This window comes from Eretmochelys imbricata, chromosome 7 (genome assembly GCF_965152235.1).
Source record: "Eretmochelys imbricata isolate rEreImb1 chromosome 7, rEreImb1.hap1, whole genome shotgun sequence".
Taxonomy (NCBI): Eukaryota; Metazoa; Chordata; order Testudines; family Cheloniidae; genus Eretmochelys; species Eretmochelys imbricata.
In genome coordinates this window covers 123,595,949-123,613,383 of record NC_135578.1, presented here as the reverse complement: position 1 = coordinate 123,613,383, position 17,435 = coordinate 123,595,949, and the positions used below count along the sequence as shown (strand labels likewise).

The following is a 17,435-nucleotide window of genomic DNA, read 5'->3' as shown; positions in this document are numbered from 1 at the left end:
ACAAAGTGGGAATGTTCTTAATGTTTTCTCTGAATACTGTGTGGGTGCCTCAGTTTCCCCATGGCATTTCTTAAGTCTGTAGGTGGTGGGATAAGGGGATGTGATTGTCGCAGAGCCCTAGAGAGCCAGTGTGATGGTGACTGCACAGAAAATGGCCGACACCCTGTCTCCTGGCCACTGATGGCCTGGGCCCCTCCTCTGCAAAGGTGCCCACGAAAGGTGTTGGAGGACAAAGAGATCAGGTGGCCTCCTGGCCTGGGAAAAACACAAAGGCCAGAGGAGGGGTGGGAGAGTTTCAGTTTGGAGCTGGCTGGGGAAATGGAGGGAGGCCAGATGGGGCTCTGGCCTCCCTGTCCCCCAAGATGGACCTGACAGAGGGGTCCTGGTCTCTGTACCTACAAGCTCTGTTTTAGACCGTGTTCCTGTCATCTAATCATAGAATCATAGACTATCAGGATTGGAAGGGACCTCAGGAGGTCATCTAGTCCAACCCCTTGCTCAAAGCAGGACCAGTCCTAATAAACCTTCTGTTTTACTGGCTGGCTGAGATTCATGTCTGACTGCAGAGTTCGGGGGCAGGACCCTCTGGCTTCCCCAGGACCCCGCCTGGGCGGACTCGCTGGGGGAAGTGCACGGGGGAGGGCAGAGGATGCTGAATGCTCCGAGGTCAGACCCAGGAAGGTGGAAGCCGGGTGAGCTTCTTGCTCTGGGGACAGGCTGCTCCCAGAGAGGAGGCTCCCCCAGAGTCCTGCCTGGCTTCGTAGGGAGCAGTACCAGAGCATCGCCCGGGGACCCCGTGACAACTGGTGGTAGCGGTGGGATCTACTACACCCTGTGGATGGCGCTTCTTGCAGTAAGTGACTGGGGAGCAGTAAAGCGAAGGAGGATTAACAAGGACCAGGTGTGCTGAAGGCTCAGAGAGGAGCGGTTTCAGGGGGCGACGGAGCTACGCTTAACCCCTGGGAGTGTGTGACCAGCGAGAAGGACTGTTGCAGTAATGGGGTCCCCCTGGGGAAGGCAGTGAGCAGTCTCAGGGGCGGAGGAGTCTGCGGCTCGACCCTGGGAGAGAGGTGGTGACCTGGAGAAGGGCTGGCACACTAGGGGTTCTTCCTGGAAACTGTGGGGCGCTGAGAGCACACAGGCCTGTGAGTCCACAGCAACTTGGGAACAGCGGGGTGATGGGCTGTCACCATCTCCCTCACTTGGCACCTTTGCAGGGGAGGGGCCCAGGCCATCAGGAGACCGGGTGTCGGCCATTCTCTGTGCAGACACCATCACACTGGCCCTCTCGGGCTCTGTAACAATCACACCCCCTTATCCCACCACCTAGATACTTAAGAAATGCCTAGGGGAAACTGAGGCACCCACACAGTATTCAGAGAAAACATTAAGAACATTCCCACTTCGTCACATCCCCCACACACCCCTCTCCTTCCTGACTGCCCCACCCCAGGACCCCTGCCCCATCCACCCCCTTGCTCCCTGTCCCCTGACCACCCCCCACCTCTCCATCTAACCCCTCCTCTCCTGCCTGACTGACCACCCCAAACCCTATCCATGCCCCTGGCCACCCCCCCGAATTCCCCTGCCCTCTATCCAACCCCCCCCGCCCCCGCTCCCTGCCCCCTTACCGCGCTGCCTGGAATACTAGTGACTGGCAGTGCGGCTTCACCAGGACAGGCAGCCGCGCTGCACAGCACAGAGCACCGGGTCAGGCTGGGCTCTGCAGTCTCAGAGCATTGCGCCGCGTGGCAGCGTGGCTGCGGGGAAGGGGGAACAGCAGGAGCGGGGCCGGGGGCGAGCGTCCTGGGCCAGGAGCTCAGGGGCCAGGCAGGACGGTCCCGCGGGCCGGATGTGGCCCGTGGGTCATAGTTTGCCCACATCTGTGCTAGAGGGTGGCCCTACGGTCCGACTCCCCCGCCTACGATGTGCTCGCAAAGCCCTGGGAAATGCAGGGATCGTGCTGAACTTTTCTGCTCCCTGCCTCCTTCGCCGCGAACCCCATCCTGCCAGGGATGTGATTTCCTGCTGGCACCGCGGGAGCGTGGGGGAGAGAGTGGAACTGAATTTCCAGGCCAGGGGCAGGTGCCAGATGATTCTCCCCCAGCCCTGCCTGCGGGGGCCGGGTTAGCCCATCTGTCTGTCTAGATTCCCAGGCTGTAGGGGGGGGAGAGATTCTGGGAGCAGATGCTTCTTCCTATTGCATGAGTCAGGACTCTCCTCTGCGGGCCAAGTATGTGTGTGTTTAAATCGATGTAACACCGCCTGAGAGCAGGCACCCAAGGGAGCAGCCTGACGGGTGCTGCCCTGACAGCCCAGGGAGTGAGGCGGAGCCCTGCCCGGGCACATCCTGCCATTCCACTGACTGTGCCCCGTGGGATGGAGGGAGGGGGCTTGCCCAGAGCTTGCAGCGAAGCAGGGGATTTGCTGTGTCAGTCACACAGCCGGGCAGGGTGCATGGTGGCACTGTGTGCTCCAGACAGGGAGGCGGAGCCTGCCCCCCGGGAGCCGACAGGCCTTTGGCATGGATCCAGCACAAAGGGGTGAATCGCCGGCTCTCCAGGCTCAGGGAGGGCAGGCGGGGAGGCTGTTCCACTCAGAGGGGGCAGCAGGAGCCGGAGTGCCTTCCTGCTGCTGTTTGCATGGAGCTTTGCGTTGCCCATCTGCATTTGGGGTGTTCCCAGGACTGGATACGGGGGCCTCTGCCGGGCCCTGACCCGCCCCCACGGGGTCCTGGTGGCAGGACTGAATAGGGGCTGTTCGCAGGACTCTGTGGGCTCCAGCAGGCGCGTGGGCAGGACACTGAGTCTGCCTGGCAGCGGGGCCCCAGCCCGGTGTTTGTCAGAGCCGAGGGGGCAGGCTGCAGCTGCAACGGCCTCTGGTTAGATCTCAGCCAGCCAGGTACCACGTGCAGCGAGTTTGGTCACTTTCCATCCCACCCCCTGCACAGTTGGCCACAGCCGGGGTTGATGGAACTGTAAGGAGAGGCCAAAGACTGCAACAGCAAAGGGGCTGCGGGTCGGGAATGAGGGGCACTGGCAGAGGTGGGAGGGGGACAAGGACTGGACTAGCTGGGGGCTGCGGGTCGGGAGTGAGGGGCACCGACAGAGCTGTGGGCAGGGGGAGCTCAGAAGGGGCTGCAGGCTGGGAAATCATAGAATCATAGAATATCAGGGTTGGAAGGGACCTCAGGAGGTCATCTAGTCCAACCCCCTGCTCAAAGCAGGACCAATCCCCAATTTTTGCCCCAGATCCCTAAATGGCCCCCTGAAGGTTTGAACTCACAACGCTGGGTTTAGCAGGCTAACGCTCAAACCACCGAGCTATCCCTCCCCCTGTTCCATCCCTGACCCGGGAGGGCGCTTTTTGGCCAGGGCCTGACTGCCGCACCCTGCATGGGGCCAGGGTGGAGCCAGCCTGGGGAGGGGGCCATTTTCTGGCCCCATAGACCGGCCACCCCACTCAGTGAGGTGTGGAGAAAGGGTGCCCCCTTGTGGTGACAAATTTGAATCGCAACATTGCAAAGAGTGGGGGGGCCCCCGTGGCGTGGGGAATTCTGTATTAGCCCCGTCTGGGCAGACACAGCAGAGCTGGTCGCAGAACTAAACATTCATGGCAGCTTAGGTACAAGGGTCATGACTTGATCGCACGTCTACTGTGCAAACAGAGTAAAGGCCGGACCAGCGACAGACAGACTTGGTGCTTTAGGGGAGCCAGTTTCACAAAGCTCCAAACAATTCTGAGCCAGACCAGCTGGGAAGCAGAATTTAATCAGAAAAATGTGACTGATTGTTGGGAATTGTTTAAGAACACTTTGCCAGATGCCACGATCGAGGGAGAAGGGTGTACTGGTTAAAGGGGACCAGTTTTAGTTATAGGTTCACCATATTTCAAGTTCCCCCAAAGAGGACATTGAGGGGGAAGGGGGAGCTAGATGAAGGGTACAGTTAGGGGAGCTGGAGGGGGTACCTGCGGCAGGGGTACTCACTGGAGGTGGGGACGGGCAGTGTCGCTCCCTGTCACAGTAGCAGGGCGGCTGGCACAAGCCCGGGATGCAGCGACAGCCATCATTCAGCTCCTCCCTGTAGAACCCCCTCCCCAAGGCTAGGAGCCAGGACCTGGGTGGGTGGAATCCAGTAGCTGTAGCTGCAGGGGAATGAACCAATCAGCTGCTGATACAGAGGAGGAACCAGTTGGGAAGTGGACCAATAGAGGCTCTTTCTGAGTTGCAGCGTCTGCTCTAAAAAAATCCCAGACGCTGCCTGTTATTTGAAGAATCCACCTAGATAGAGGATGGATCCTCAAAAAAGAGGCAATGTCTGGGAAAACCCGGACGCATGGTAACCCTATTTAGAGGGGAAGTGAAGGAAGCTATAAAATCTCTCTCTCTCTCATTATATATATATAATGAGAGAGAGAGAGAGAGAGAGAACAAATGGAAGCAAGGGGAAGTTGATAGTAATGAATATAAATCAGAAGCTAGGAGTTGTAGAAAATTGATAAGGGAAGCAAAGGGACACAAAGAACTCTATGGCCCGCAGAGGACGTTTTAAAGTGTATTAGGAACAAAAAGAATCCTGACAATGGTATTGGTCTATTCCTAGGTGGAAATGGTAGAATTATCAATGATAATGCAGAAAAGCCAGAAGTGTTCAATCAATATTTCTGTTCTGTATGTGGGGAAAAAACAGATGATGTATTCATCACATGATAACACTCTTTCTACCTCACTAGTATCTCAGGAGGATGTTAAACAGAAGCTACTAAAGTTAGACATTTTTGAATCTCAGCTGGTCCAAGAGTTTTAGAAGAGCCACCAAAAGTTTTGGAGGAGCTTGCTGGACTGTTAATGTTGGTTTTCAATAGTCTTGGAACACTGGGGAAGTTCCAGACAACTAGAAGAAAGCTAATATTTAAAAAGGGTAAATTGGATGACCCAGGTAATTATAACCCTGTCAGTCTGACACTGATCCTGCGTAAGATGACGGAGTGGCTGATACAGAACTTGATTAATAAAGAATTAAAGGAGGGTAATGTAATTAATGCTAATCAACATGGGCTTATGGAAAACAGGTTCTGTCAAAGTAACTTGGTATCTGTTTCTGATGAGATTACAAGTTTGGTGGATAAGGGTGATAGTGTTGATGTACTAGACTGTGTAAGGTGTTCGACTTGGTACCGCACAACATTTTGGTTACAAATCTTAGAACAATATAAAATGACCATGGCCCTCATTAACTGGATGAAAAGCTGGCCAGCTGTGAGGCCTCAAAATGAAACTGTAAATGGGAACTCCTCATCGAAGGGGTGCATTTCTAGTGGGGTTCTGCAGGGACAGATTCATGGCCCTATGCTAATTAACACATTTTTATTAATGATCTATGCCATGGGGTTGTAACCATGTTGGTCCCAGGACATTAGAGGGACAAGGTGGGTGAGGTAATAGCTTTTATTGGACCACTTCTGGTGGTGAACGGGACAAGCTTTTGAGCTTACACAGAGCTCTTCCTTTGGTCTCAGACACGTACTCCGAGTGTCACAGCTAAATATTAGGTGGAACAGACTATTTAGTGTAAGGAGTTAACACGCATTTCAAGGGACCATTCCAAGTGAAATGGTCCATTAACATCCCTCAGGTCATTGTGGGGGGGAAGTTGGGGATGTGGGGCTAGTGGGTTACAGATTGTTATAATAGGCCATACATCCAGTGTCTCTATTAATCCATGATTTTTAGTGTCTAACAAAGTTATGAAAGTAAGCTCCCAGGCTCCTCTCTTGAAGATGTTGTGCAGGTTTCCTCAGAGGATGAGGACTGAGAGGTCAGATATGGAGTGATCACCTTGTGAAAAGTGTTCTCCCACAGGTGACGTGGGGTTTTTGTCTTTTATCATTTTTCTGTGAGAGCTCATCTGAGAGTGATTGTCTGGTTTCACCCACATAGTTGCTATTGGGGCGTTTAGTGCACTGGATGAGGTATAACACAGGTTGTGATAGGCATATGTCGGACCCATGGATCTTGAAAGGTGTGTAGTTGGGGTGTTGATCATCATAGCAGTAGGGATACGTCAACAGGGTTGGCATCTGCTGTTCTGGCAGGGTCTGGTGCCGCTTTGAGTCGGTGTCTCCTGGTCTCTGAGGAGCTTCTGATGATGAGCTTGAAGAGGTTGGCAGAGTTGTTTGAAGGTCGGATGGGGGAGTTCAGGATAATGTCTTTCAGGATGTCGTCTCCATCGAGTATGGGTTGTAACTGTTTGATACCCCGTGTAGGTTGTGGAGTGGGGTGGTAGGTGAGAATTAGGGGTGTGCCGTCAGATGGGCTTTATTTCTGTTATTGAAGCAGGTTCTCTCAGGGTATTTGGGTAGCCCATTTCATGATGTGATCTACTTCGGATGATACTACTTGCGGATGATACTAAACTGGGAGGAGTGGTAGATATGCTGGAGGGCAGGGATAGGATACAGAAGGACCTAGACAAATTGGAGGATTGGGCCAAAAGAAATCTGATGAGGTTCAATAAGGATAAGTGCAGGGTCCTGCACTTAGGATGGAAGAATCCAATGCACCGCTACAGACTAGGGACCGAATGGCTAGGCAGCAGTTCTGCGGAAAAGGACCTAGGGGTGACAGTGGACGAGAAGCTGGATATGAGTCAGCAGTGTGCCCTTGTTGCCAAGAAGACCAGTGGCATTTTGGGATGTATAAGTAGGGGCATAGCGAGCAGATCGAGGGACGTGATCGTTCCCCTCTATTCGACATTGGTGAGGCCTCATCTGGAGTACTGTGTCCAGTTTTGGGCCCCACACTACAAGAAGGATGTGGATAAATTGGAGAGAGTCCAGCGAAGGGCAACAAAAATGATTAGGGGTCTAGAACACATGACTTATGAGGAGAGGCTGAGGGAGCTGGGATTGTTTAGCCTGCAGAAGAGAAGAATGAGGGGGGATTTGATAGCTGCTTTCAACTACCTGAAAGGGGGTTCCAAAGAGGATGGCTCTAGACTGTTCTCAATGGTAGCAGATGACAGAACGAGGAGTAATGGTCTCAAGTTGCAGGGGGGGAGGTTTAGGTTGGATATTAGGAAAAACTTTTTCACTAAGAGGTGGTGAAACACTGGAATGCGTTGCCTAGGGAGGTGGTAGAATCTCCTTCCTTAGAGGTTTTTAAGGTCAGGCTTGACAAAGCCCTGGCTGGGATGATTTAACTGGGAATTGGTCCTGCTTCGAGCAGGGGGTTGGACTAGATGACCTTCAGGGGTCCCTTCCAACCCTGATATTCTATGATTCTATGATTCTCTGGTGGTGTCCTTGTTTGGTGAAGGCGGTTTATGTGTGTATCCAGGACTTTCTCCTCGGACCATGTTCTGTGGTGTCTGAGTGCCTGGCTGTAGATAACCGATTTCTCGGTGTGTTTGGAGTGGTTACTGGCCCTGTGAAGGTAGGTGTGGCGATCCATGGGCTTATATCCACAGTAACTCCCCACTTAACGTCCTCTCGCTTAACGTTGTTTCGCTCTTACGTCCCTGCTCAATTACAGAACATGCTCTGTTTAAAGTTGTGCAATGCTTCGCTATAACGTCGTTTGGCTGCCTGCTTTGTCCACAACTGGCATCCCCACTATCAGCTCCCCTCCGGTCCCTCCACAGGCCTCCCGCCCGCCGGCAGACCCTGCGGATCAGCACCCTCCCGCTCCTCACCCGCCTCCTGCCCGCGGCAAGCAGCTGGCTTGCGGGGTTCACGGGGGAGGAGCGAGGACGTGATGTGCAGAGTAAAGGGCGGTGGGGAGAAGAGGCGGGTTAAGGGTGGGGGTTTGGGGGAAGGGGTGGGGCGGGCGGGCTGAGGGTTGAGCCCCCCGCCCCCGGTGCTTGCAGAGTAGGGGAAGCTGCCGCTGGTGCTGCGCAACGAGCTTCTCCTACCTGCAGCACCTTCCGCCTCCTTGCCTGCCTCCTTGTCCCCAGTGCCGGGGGGCTGGGCCTGTGTGGGGTAAGGCGGGGGCACCTCCCCACTGTAGGACTGGACTGTACGGCAAAAAAAATTCCCTGGACCCTAACCCCCCCCATTTCCAGTCATTGTGATGGGGAAATTGGATTCGCTTAGCATCGTTTCGCTTAGAGTCGCATTTTTCAGGGCTATAACTCCATCGTTAAGTGTCGTTGCCTGGAGGGTTCGATTGCTGGAGCAGATTGTGATAGCCGGGACGTTGATGCTGGGGGTGGGTGTGTGTGCTGTAGACAGAGTTTAATGGATGGGTGCTGGTGGAAATCTGTGAGCGGGGTTTGGTCGTCTGTCCAGGGGATGAGAATATCCTGGCTGTAGCTCAGGTGTCTCGCTGGTTTCGGGGTGCATTTGTCCAGAGGTGGCCCGTGAAGAGGTTGACACTCCGGGGAGCCACCCTAGCACCCAGGGCTGCTCCCGTGGTTTGGCTGGGTCAGGGCAGGTGGCTCCCGGCCCAGCCACGGCTGCTCTCTAGCAAAGCCGCTTCTCAGCAGCCAGCTGGGTCCTGCCGCCCAAAGTCACCGCGACCTCGGGCACCCACCAGCCCTGCCCCCCGGCCCCACTGCCTGCTGGGGGGAGTTGATCCCGTTCAGCTAAAAGAAAAATGAGCCTGAACATTCACCCTATACTAGCCATGACCTGCTCCCGCACCAACTCTCCCCACCCCAGCCCGACCCAGCCCCACTGTTCCCCTGAACCCTGCAGCTCGGGATGCAGCTGGACCTGTGTTAAACTGGGCCCTGACCCTTTAGAGACTTGCCCGCTCTGCTGCCTGGGGGAAGGGTGACCCTGTGTCTACAGCACCAGCCTGGGAGCCAGGACTCCTGGGTTCCATCCCACACGGGGTGATTCTGGCTGAGGAGCCATGTCCCTGCTCCATGCCTCAGTTTCCCCCGCAGTTAAATGGGGACAATAGCCCCGAGGCTGGTTCCATGCCCGCTCTGCCATGCCTCGAGCTCTGTGGCGGCCCGCAGCCATGGAAATGCCGAGCGTCGGTCTTGCCGCACCCACCTGCCCTGCTCTGGCCATCGCTTGGCAGGGAACGCTCCCGAATCCCAGAGCAGGGTCTATCCCCTGCCAGGGGCTGGGCCCGGAGGGTCAGTGTCTAGTGCAGACAGAGGCGGCCGGGGCAGTCGGGCTGCAGGGTGGACTGGGGAGGTTCAAGGGGCTGGATTGTGAGCCCCAGGGTCTGACTCCTCTCACTAGAGCTGAGGCAATGTGGGTGGCAGCTGGTCCGGTCTCCCCCCTCCCCCCCACCCCTGGCTCCTGCCCCGCCCCGGCCTTGGGTCTGTAAGGCCCAGTCCCTCTGTGGCCTCTGCTAAGGGGCTACTGGTGCCACGTGTGAAGAGACGCTTTGGTCACAGCCACAAAGAACAGGACCCGCCAAACAGCCAGCAAATGGGAACCCCGGGGCTCACTATCCACTCAGGCGGGGACAGAGAGGAGTGGGAGGAGGACAGTCCTGTGTCTCACAGCCAGCCCCCTGGAGGGTGGCTCCTTTCACCTGCGGAACTCTCTGCTGCAGGACCATAGCGAGGCAGAGGGAGCCAGGCAGTCGGGCGACCAAAGCAAAGGAGCATTGGTGTCAATGGCTGCAAAGCCAGGTGCATTCTGGGAGCGGAGTCCTGCAGTGGGGGTGGCGTGGCTGGCCGGCTGACCCGCTGCTCTGTTCTGACGCAGCCGGAGCAGGACGCTGTGAGCGCCCGGCCCAGAGTGGCAGTCGCTCCCCTCCCTCGCGCTCTGCTGGTTGGGGCCGTGTGGGGATCTAGCCAGGACGGTGCAGGCTCTGGTGAGCTGGGGCCTTTGCACTGGGCACCGGCCGTGAGCCCCAGACGAGTTCAGGTGACCCCCGGAGCAGGGCAGGAGTCTGGCTTTTGTTTGCAGCGGAACTGGGGGCTTTGGAGGCCTGTCTGACACACACTAACTGTGGGGGGGGAGGCAAGGCAAGAGGGGGGAAGGGTGCAGACCCCCCCTCCCCAAACTGTCCCTATGCTCCCTGCATGCAGGCTGGCACAGTCCTGGCCCCCCAGCCTAGGTGGCACCCCTCTGCCATGTGGCATGCTGCTCTCCTCCCAGGCTGTGCCAGGCATCTTGAGGGCAGGCATCAGGCAGAGGATGGTGCTGGGGGGTCCACGGCCCCCCACCCCAATGGCTGGCTGGGAGCAGCACTCTGGGGGGGCACAGAGGATGTACCGGAGCCGTTCCTCCCTGTGGATGTTTAACCCAGTGTCCCCGGAGGGGAGCTGAGATCCTCTTAATATCTGTGGCCCGTTTGCTTAGCAACCGCATTAAGCAAATCGATGGAGGTGGTGTCATTGGAATGGGAGGGCATGGCTCCCCCCCACCCCCCGCACTCCTCCCTCGGCAATGCCTCCCTCCCTCTCTACTCTCACACGTCCTCCAGCCCCGCTCTAGCAAGGTGGACGGATGCTTTGGGCTGCCTAGGACCGGCCAACTCGCCGCCCGGCTCCCCAGGCGCCCCCTGCCCGGCACAGTGGGGTACCCCCGCCGTGGGGTTCTGGACGGCAGGGGCTGGTCCGGTGCCGGATGGCGGGGGCCCCCCAGGAGGAGGGGTGAAGGCTGATGCCCCCGCGGCAGGGCTGGCGGCTCCTTGGAGATGCGTGTCCCGGCGGTCGTGGCGTCTGGCTGATCGGGGCGCCGGGGGAGCGAGCCGGTCGGGGGGTGGGGGGGCCATGCCCTGAGCTCCCCTCACCATGAACCTGGAAGGGCTGGAGATGATCGCCGTGCTGGTGGTGCTGGTTCTGTTTGTCAAGGTGCTGGAGCAGTTCGGCCTCTTTGAACCTGTCTCCTTGGAAGGTAACGCGGCGGGGGGGTGCTGGGGCACGGCCCAGCCTGGGCTAGCGAAACCCACCGGCCACTCGGTGCCTCGCGGGAGGGACGATGGGGTGAGCCCAGGACAGCCTGAACAGCCAGGGCTCTGTCCGGTGCCTCAGCTTGCCAGCCAGGGTCTGGCAGTGCCGAGCAGTTCGCAAGGTGCCCAAGCCCCTCGGTGCCCCGGGGCTGGACGTTGGCTTGAGCCCCCAGGAGAAGGCAAGGGGCTCCCTGCTCTGAGGGCAGGAAGCTCACAGTCCAGAGCAGGGCGAGACCCTGTTCCCCACGGGCAGGACCCCAGTGCAGACGGGCCCTCAGACAGATCCCCCCAGAGTCATGGCAAAGGCAGGAATTGCCAGCAGGGACTGAAGGGTGAGGGCCTGGGCTAGTGACCGTCCGTCTGCCCCGGCTGGGGCTGGTGTCTGTGCCTGAGCGGGTGATAGGGTCGTGTGGCTGTGTGAGGGATGCGTTTCGGGTGCCTGGGGGAGGGTGGAGAGTCCCAAACCCTGAGGCCAGCCTGCGCCAGGCCCTGGGGATGCTGCCCTGCCCCGGGCAGGACGGGCGAGGTGGGGCGAGCTGGGTAGCGGGTGTCTATCTGCTCAGTGATCTCTGGGGGTGGGGGTGGAAGGAGCGGGGGGCTGGGCTCTCTCTAAGGCCCCGGTGAGTTCAGGGTGACCTGCAGCGGTGGGGTGACCCAGAGCCCCATGCAGGATTACTTCCCACAGTCTGCTTCCCAGGGCGACACCCTCTGGCAGTGGGGCTCCTCCCCCAGGTCCGGCCCTGCGGCCCCCCAGAGCCCGGAGTTCACTGATGTGTAGACACATGGACCATAGTCACCGTGCTGGCACCAATGCGGCCTCAGGGCAGAGCCTAGGGGCGTGGAGGGCTGGTTAGGGCGTGTGAGTGAGACCCCCCTTCCCTCCCCTGGGTGCATTCGGAACTGCTGTGCTGTGTGTCCTAGCCCCTGCATGCTGGTGGGAGTCCTCAATGTAGGCGGGCAGCGGGGGCCTGGGCTGCGGGAGCAGGGGGTGGTCTGAGCTCTGAACTTGGTGACCCCATGGAGCTGTGAGTGAGCCAGGAGCAGGGGCGGGAGCGTGTGATACACCCCACCCCCAGTAGGTGTGAGGAGCCCGGCCCCACCAGAGGACCCTGACGAGCTGTGTCCAGTCCTGGTGGACGATCAATGGACAGGCTTCCTCACCCAGCATAATGCCGGCCTGTGGAACTCACTGCCACAGGAGGCTCACTGCACCCAGTCCTGCAGCTGGGGCTTGCCAAGGGTGGCAGCCAGTGTTGGTAGCTGCTCCGGGTGTGAGAATGGTCAAGTGCAGAGTGTCAAGGAGTGGGCGCTGCCAGAGACGGGCCCCTGGGCCTGAGCCAGTCCAGCTGCTCTGCTTTGCCAGGGCAGGCAGTGGGGTGCCAGGCTCGGCTAATGGTCTAGATGGTGGGGGGCGGGTGCCAGGCTGGCTGGGCTAATGGTTCTGTAGGCGCCCAGAGTTTTTCGTAGTTTGGGCTACCTCCCAAGCTCTGGCTTAGCTGCCTGCAGCTGTGACCCGGCCAGGGTTGTGTCTGAGAGGTTCCTCCCCATCCAGCCGCCCCGCAGGCTCGGGCTGGGTGGGAGCAGCTAGCCATGCCGCAGAGACGTTCCAGGCTAGTCCTGTCTCACTGGCACATGCCCCCCCTCCCTTGTGCCAGCCTCGGGAGCTCTCTGCAGAGCCCCGCACCAGCTAGGAATCCCGTGGGGCCACAGCCCCCTGCCAAGCCCGACTCCCCCCCTGCTTTCCCCGCAGGTACTGGGAGCGGGGTGAGGGGTGTCCTTTGCCAGGGGTGGGGGGCTTAGAACAGCCGCTCTCTGCGGGTCGGAAGCCATCTAGTATTTCCCTCTAACCCGCTCAATCCGCCCGCATGGCCCCTGCTAGCAACACGCAGCACTTCCTGATGGGCATCTCCAGCCCAGAGCGGGGCAGCAGCCGGCCCCTGGTTACGCAGCAAGTCGGGCGGAGCTGGGGAGAGAACCCAGGAGTCCTGCCTCCCACTAGCCATATGCCCAGGTCTCTCCTGGTGCCTTCAGAGCAGCGGGAGACCCCTTCTGCCCCCCATGTGCTGGCTGTCACCATTATCAACCGCAGGGGACTCAGAGCTGGGTAGAGCACGGGGGGACTGGCTGGAGGGACGTGCCGGGGCCACAGCGATCCTGCAAAACCTTTATGGGGAATTCTGCCCCCCCACCCTCCGATTTACTGTGGGGGTCTGTAGTTTTAAGGGGCACAGAGTCACATGCCTCTGGGAGTGGACGACTGGGCGGCTTTGCTGAGAGTGGGGGCTCTGCGCCCTGTAGCCTGGAAGGGGGGGATAAAGGTGGGCCCCGAGGCAGAGCTGCAGGGTCCCCCCGTGGGGCAGGTGTGGCATGGACAGGGAGCCCCGGCTGGTGGAAACTCCCCACCCCTTGCCATCTGGGAGCGGCTGGCGGCTGGCTGAGCCAAACCGAGCCTGCTCCCTGTGCGACGGGCACTGGGTGTACCCTGCTCACCCCCATGGGGAGCGAGCACCGAGCCCTGCCCCCACTCAGGTCCTTGCAGCCAAACAGGGCCCCATGTCCACATCCGCCCCTGCCCTGGTGCTGATCTGGCTGCCCCAGCAGCAGGTCTCGTCTCCTCTCCAGACCAGCCCCTGGAGGGCGACAGTGAGTCTCCGGTTAAATCCTTTCGCCGCCCGCAGCCCCTCAGTGCGGCTTCGCCTGCTGCTCCAGTCTGACCCAGCCTAGGCCTCTTCCTGTCCCTTCCCAGCTCTGCTGATGACCCCATGGGCTCCCCCAGCCCCCTGACAATTTCAGCCGTGGAGTCCACCCCCCAGCTCTGCCAGGGTCCCTCCATCCTGACCCGCAGCCCCCTGCTAGTCCAGCTCTGGACTTGCCCGCCCTCCCCAGCTCTGCTGGCGCCCCTCCATCCCAACCTGCAGCCCCGCCAGGTCAGTATCACCATCTCCATGGGGAAACTGAGGCATGGGGGTGGAGCCTGCTCATGGTCACTCGGTGAGTCTGGGCCAGGGCTGGAAATAAAACCCAGGAGTCCTGGTTCCCCATCCTGGGTTTGATTTCTATGGATGAAGCCACCCTGACTCCCCATGGTGGAGCTGGAGGGAGTGAAGAGGAGGGCTGGTTATTAACAGTGAGTTGTACGGGAGGGGGGGAGCCATGTTCTCGGCCGGACGCCCAAACCCAGGAGTTTCGGCACAAAAGTCATAGCATCGATCGCTGGCTGCTCCGCACTGCGATAGCTGGGGCTGGAATGAAGGCTCCGGGGCCCTGGGCGGGCAGCTTCTCTTGTGTTCCCTGCCTCCCCCCCTGCCCCAACTCAAGCAGGTTGCCGTGGGGTGGGGGTTGCATTAAGGGTCCTCAGCCCCCTGCCTGCACCTCCCTGCATCTGGCCTAGCCAAGGGGGCCATGCCCTGGGCAAAGCCTCTTCCTGTCCCCGTGAGGATAGGAGGTGATGTCCCCATGATGGTGTCCCCATGGCAACAGGAGGTGGTGTCCCCATGGCGATAGGAGGGGGGTACCCACCAGCCCTAGGGCAGTAGCTGAGAGCTCTGCTGTCCCTGTCAGGCATCAGAACCCTCCCGCGGCTGGTGGAGAGCTGACCTAGCCCCACGGGGCTGTTCTCCCGCCCCCGTGTGTGGCTGGGGAATTCCCCGCCTTGGCTGAACCTGGCTCTTCAGGGGGCAGGGCCCTCTGCCTGCCTGTGTCATGATGGGGCTGCCAATTGCCCCTTGCACCCGTGCAGGGAAGGGCAGTAGCTGCAGAGGGGCCCAAAGCTGGCCCACACCCCACAGTCCTACCCTGGCCTGGGATCGCTCCCTGCCCTGGGCACGTCTCCGGCTGGGGGCAGCGAGCGGCGTGATGGCGTTCCCCTGAAGGGCAGGCTCCCACCCACACCCCCTGCCGGTGAATTGGCTGCCACTGGGGATCAAGTCTCCAGAGGAGGATCTTGGAGGGCAGAGGGGGCTATGCCATTGGTGCAGGCATGTTTGCTACAGCCCCCACCCCCCCATTCCCCCAGTGCTGAATGGCTCCCCACTTGCCCCTGGGGGGAGGGAAAGGAACCTGCAGCTGCAGGCCTGGCCCCAGGGCTTAATTTATGCCAGGGCTAGCCAGGCTGAGCCCCGGCACCTCCGGGCCTGGCAGGTCAGAGCCCCGGCACCCCCAAGCTTGCCATGTCAGGTGCAAAAGTAAAAATATTGCAGTCCGGGGGGGGCACCCCAATGCCCCTCCGCAAGTCCAAGGCCTGTCGACTGCCCCCTGCTGCTCCATCTCCGAGCTGCCCCTGCCTTCCCCAGCAGCAGGAGCCAGGAACCGGCAGGCGCACGGCTGCTTATATCTGTCCCCAGGGATGAATTTCCACTCCTCTCCTCGAGCAAATTTTCCTGTCCCCGGCATTTCCCCCCTGCCCTCCCGCTGGCTGCCTCCCCCCATGCGTTATTTACGAGCCCTGCCAGGGCTTTGCTGTGACCACAGAGCCTGGCTGCCTCGCGTCGGCGGGTGAAATAACACAGCTAATGGCTTCAGGCTGCTAATGGAGTGCCAGGGCCCTGCCATCCCCTCTGGCTGATCGATGCAGCCGTCCCTGCTCCCGCCCCATCCCCGCAGGCATGCTGAGCAGGCACCACTGGCCTCCCCCCCCCCCCGTGGGCCAAAAGCGCCCGATGCTGAGCTAGGGCATCAGGGCTTGGAGCTGGGATCCTGTTCTGCTCCCCCTCCCCCTCTCTCCCCCAAAGGTGGGAGCCAGAGCTCCTGTGAGCCGCCCGTGGGTGACTGGGATGCAGACAGCGATCTGTTAGTGCGGCTGGGGTATGGGCTTGGCCTTGTGAGGACCTGAGTGGGACATTCCATTGGGGCTCTTAATCAGCTGCCGCCTTCCAGCTCAGAGGTGGCTGCCTGTCAGTGGTGGGTATCTTACGGATGGAGCTCAGCAGATGGACGCAGGCACTGCCCAGTCCACTCTTGGGCTCAGGGTATGACTCGTGCACCACACCCAATGAACGTGCAAGCTGTTGTTTCTGTGAGCGGGGTTGGGATGGGGGATGTTACGTTTCAGATCCACAGGGTACTGGAGATGCCGGATCTCATGTGGGGTTGTCTCCCTGTGCCTTGAGCCCGTGGGGCTGGGCATGCATTCAGTGCCAGGCACCTTTGGCCAGTCGGACTGCACCGTGCACCCCAGGCAGCTGGTTTGCCCAAAGGGGTGCCCCTCCCCCCATCTCGATGACTGGGGTGCACGCTGTGCTGTGAACCGCCCCCTCCCCAAGGTGGGCTTCCCCCAGGGAAGAGGCGCGTTTCGCGACAGGCCCCCGTCTGCGCCGCAGGGGAGCCTGGGCTGTGATGATCCCCGTGACAGCCGGCCGCTCCCAGTCAACGCGTCCGTCCCCAGCCGGGCCCACCTGCGGCCGTCGGGAGCAATCTGCCAGTCGGTGCCCTCCACACCCACAGCCGGAGGGTGGGGGATTCTCTGGGGCTGGGCCGGTGACGCTGGGGGGCCAGGGCGGGGGCGGGGGGGACAGACAGCTGCACTGGAAGGCTCTGGCCTGCGTCTCTGCAGATTCAAACAGGGCCACAAATTGGGACCAGCAACTTCTGGGTGCTTAGCTAGAGCGCTCCATGGGGGCGACCCCGGGCTGGGCTAGGACCTCTGGTTAGTGTCAGAGCGCAGCAGGGCCAGGGCCAGAGACGGGGGACCCCGGCCCAGCGCAGTGCAAGATGAGAAACTCAGGACAGCTCCCTGTGAGCCAGGCACAGGGCTGGGGAGACAGCCGGGGCCGCCAGCCGGGGCCTTCACCGCTCGCTCCTTGGGAAGCCACAAGTGTGGAACAAGCCCCTGCAGCGAGCCTGTCCATCTGTCCGTCTGGCTGATACTCATGCCCCCCCTTGCAGGGCCCCCACCCTCCTGGGCTTTTGATGTCCCTGTTATCGGGTTAGTGCCAGGCTCAGAGGCAGGGGGTCGCGTCCTGGTTTTGACCTGGGAGCTTGACTCGTTAGTGACGTTAATTAACTGGCGCAGGATTAAATGACACCCCGCACCATGCCCTGGAGAGGGGAAAGGGCTGCTCTAAAGTGCTGTCCAATATGGGCTGGCCCCTCTGTGGGGAGAGTCGCTGGCTCCGGCTACAGGGGGGGCCATGCCATAGACACCCCATCCCCGGGCTAGGTCTAGACTGGGGCAGTGGCTCGGGCTGGCGAAATGTTGTAACTAACCTGGACTTACAGCGAGTTTAGACGCAGGGCAGCACCTTTCATCGTGACCCAGCTCCACCAGGGCTACCCTGCAGGCAATTCCAGGGTCTGAAAAGAACTGTGCCCCCCCGTCCCCGCCAGCCCTCCGAAGGGGTGAGGTGCCAATGGGGCATCTGTTTTCCGGCTAAGCGGGGAGCCTGCCGTTCGTGGTGCACGCAGCCAGATCACACGTTTCACCGGTGGATGCAGCTGGGCAGTGTCAGACCCATCGGTCAGGCCTTGCCTGGCTCTGATTCTTAACTGGGCAGCCCGAACACGGCATAAGGTCACGTCTGCCACAGGAGAGGCAGTGCGGCCTAGTGGACGGGGCACGGCCCTGGCGCCTGGC

The 17,435-nt window shown here is 59.9% G+C and overlaps 1 protein-coding gene across 4 annotated transcripts in view; it reads left to right on the top strand.

The window, feature by feature from the left end:
- Positions 1-17,435, top strand: part of KCNIP2 (potassium voltage-gated channel interacting protein 2) — a 138,499-nt gene that overhangs the window by 84,254 nt on the left and 36,810 nt on the right. Inside the window, exon 1 of one of the 4 annotated variants that reach the window (XM_077821955.1) lies at positions 10,707-10,809. The exons of the other annotated variants lie outside the window; for them this stretch is intronic. Coding sequence (XP_077678081.1) covers positions 10,707-10,809 — 103 coding nt within the window. Of the gene's footprint in view, positions 1-10,706; positions 10,810-17,435 lie in introns of those variants that run through there. 4 annotated transcript variants of the gene reach the window in all.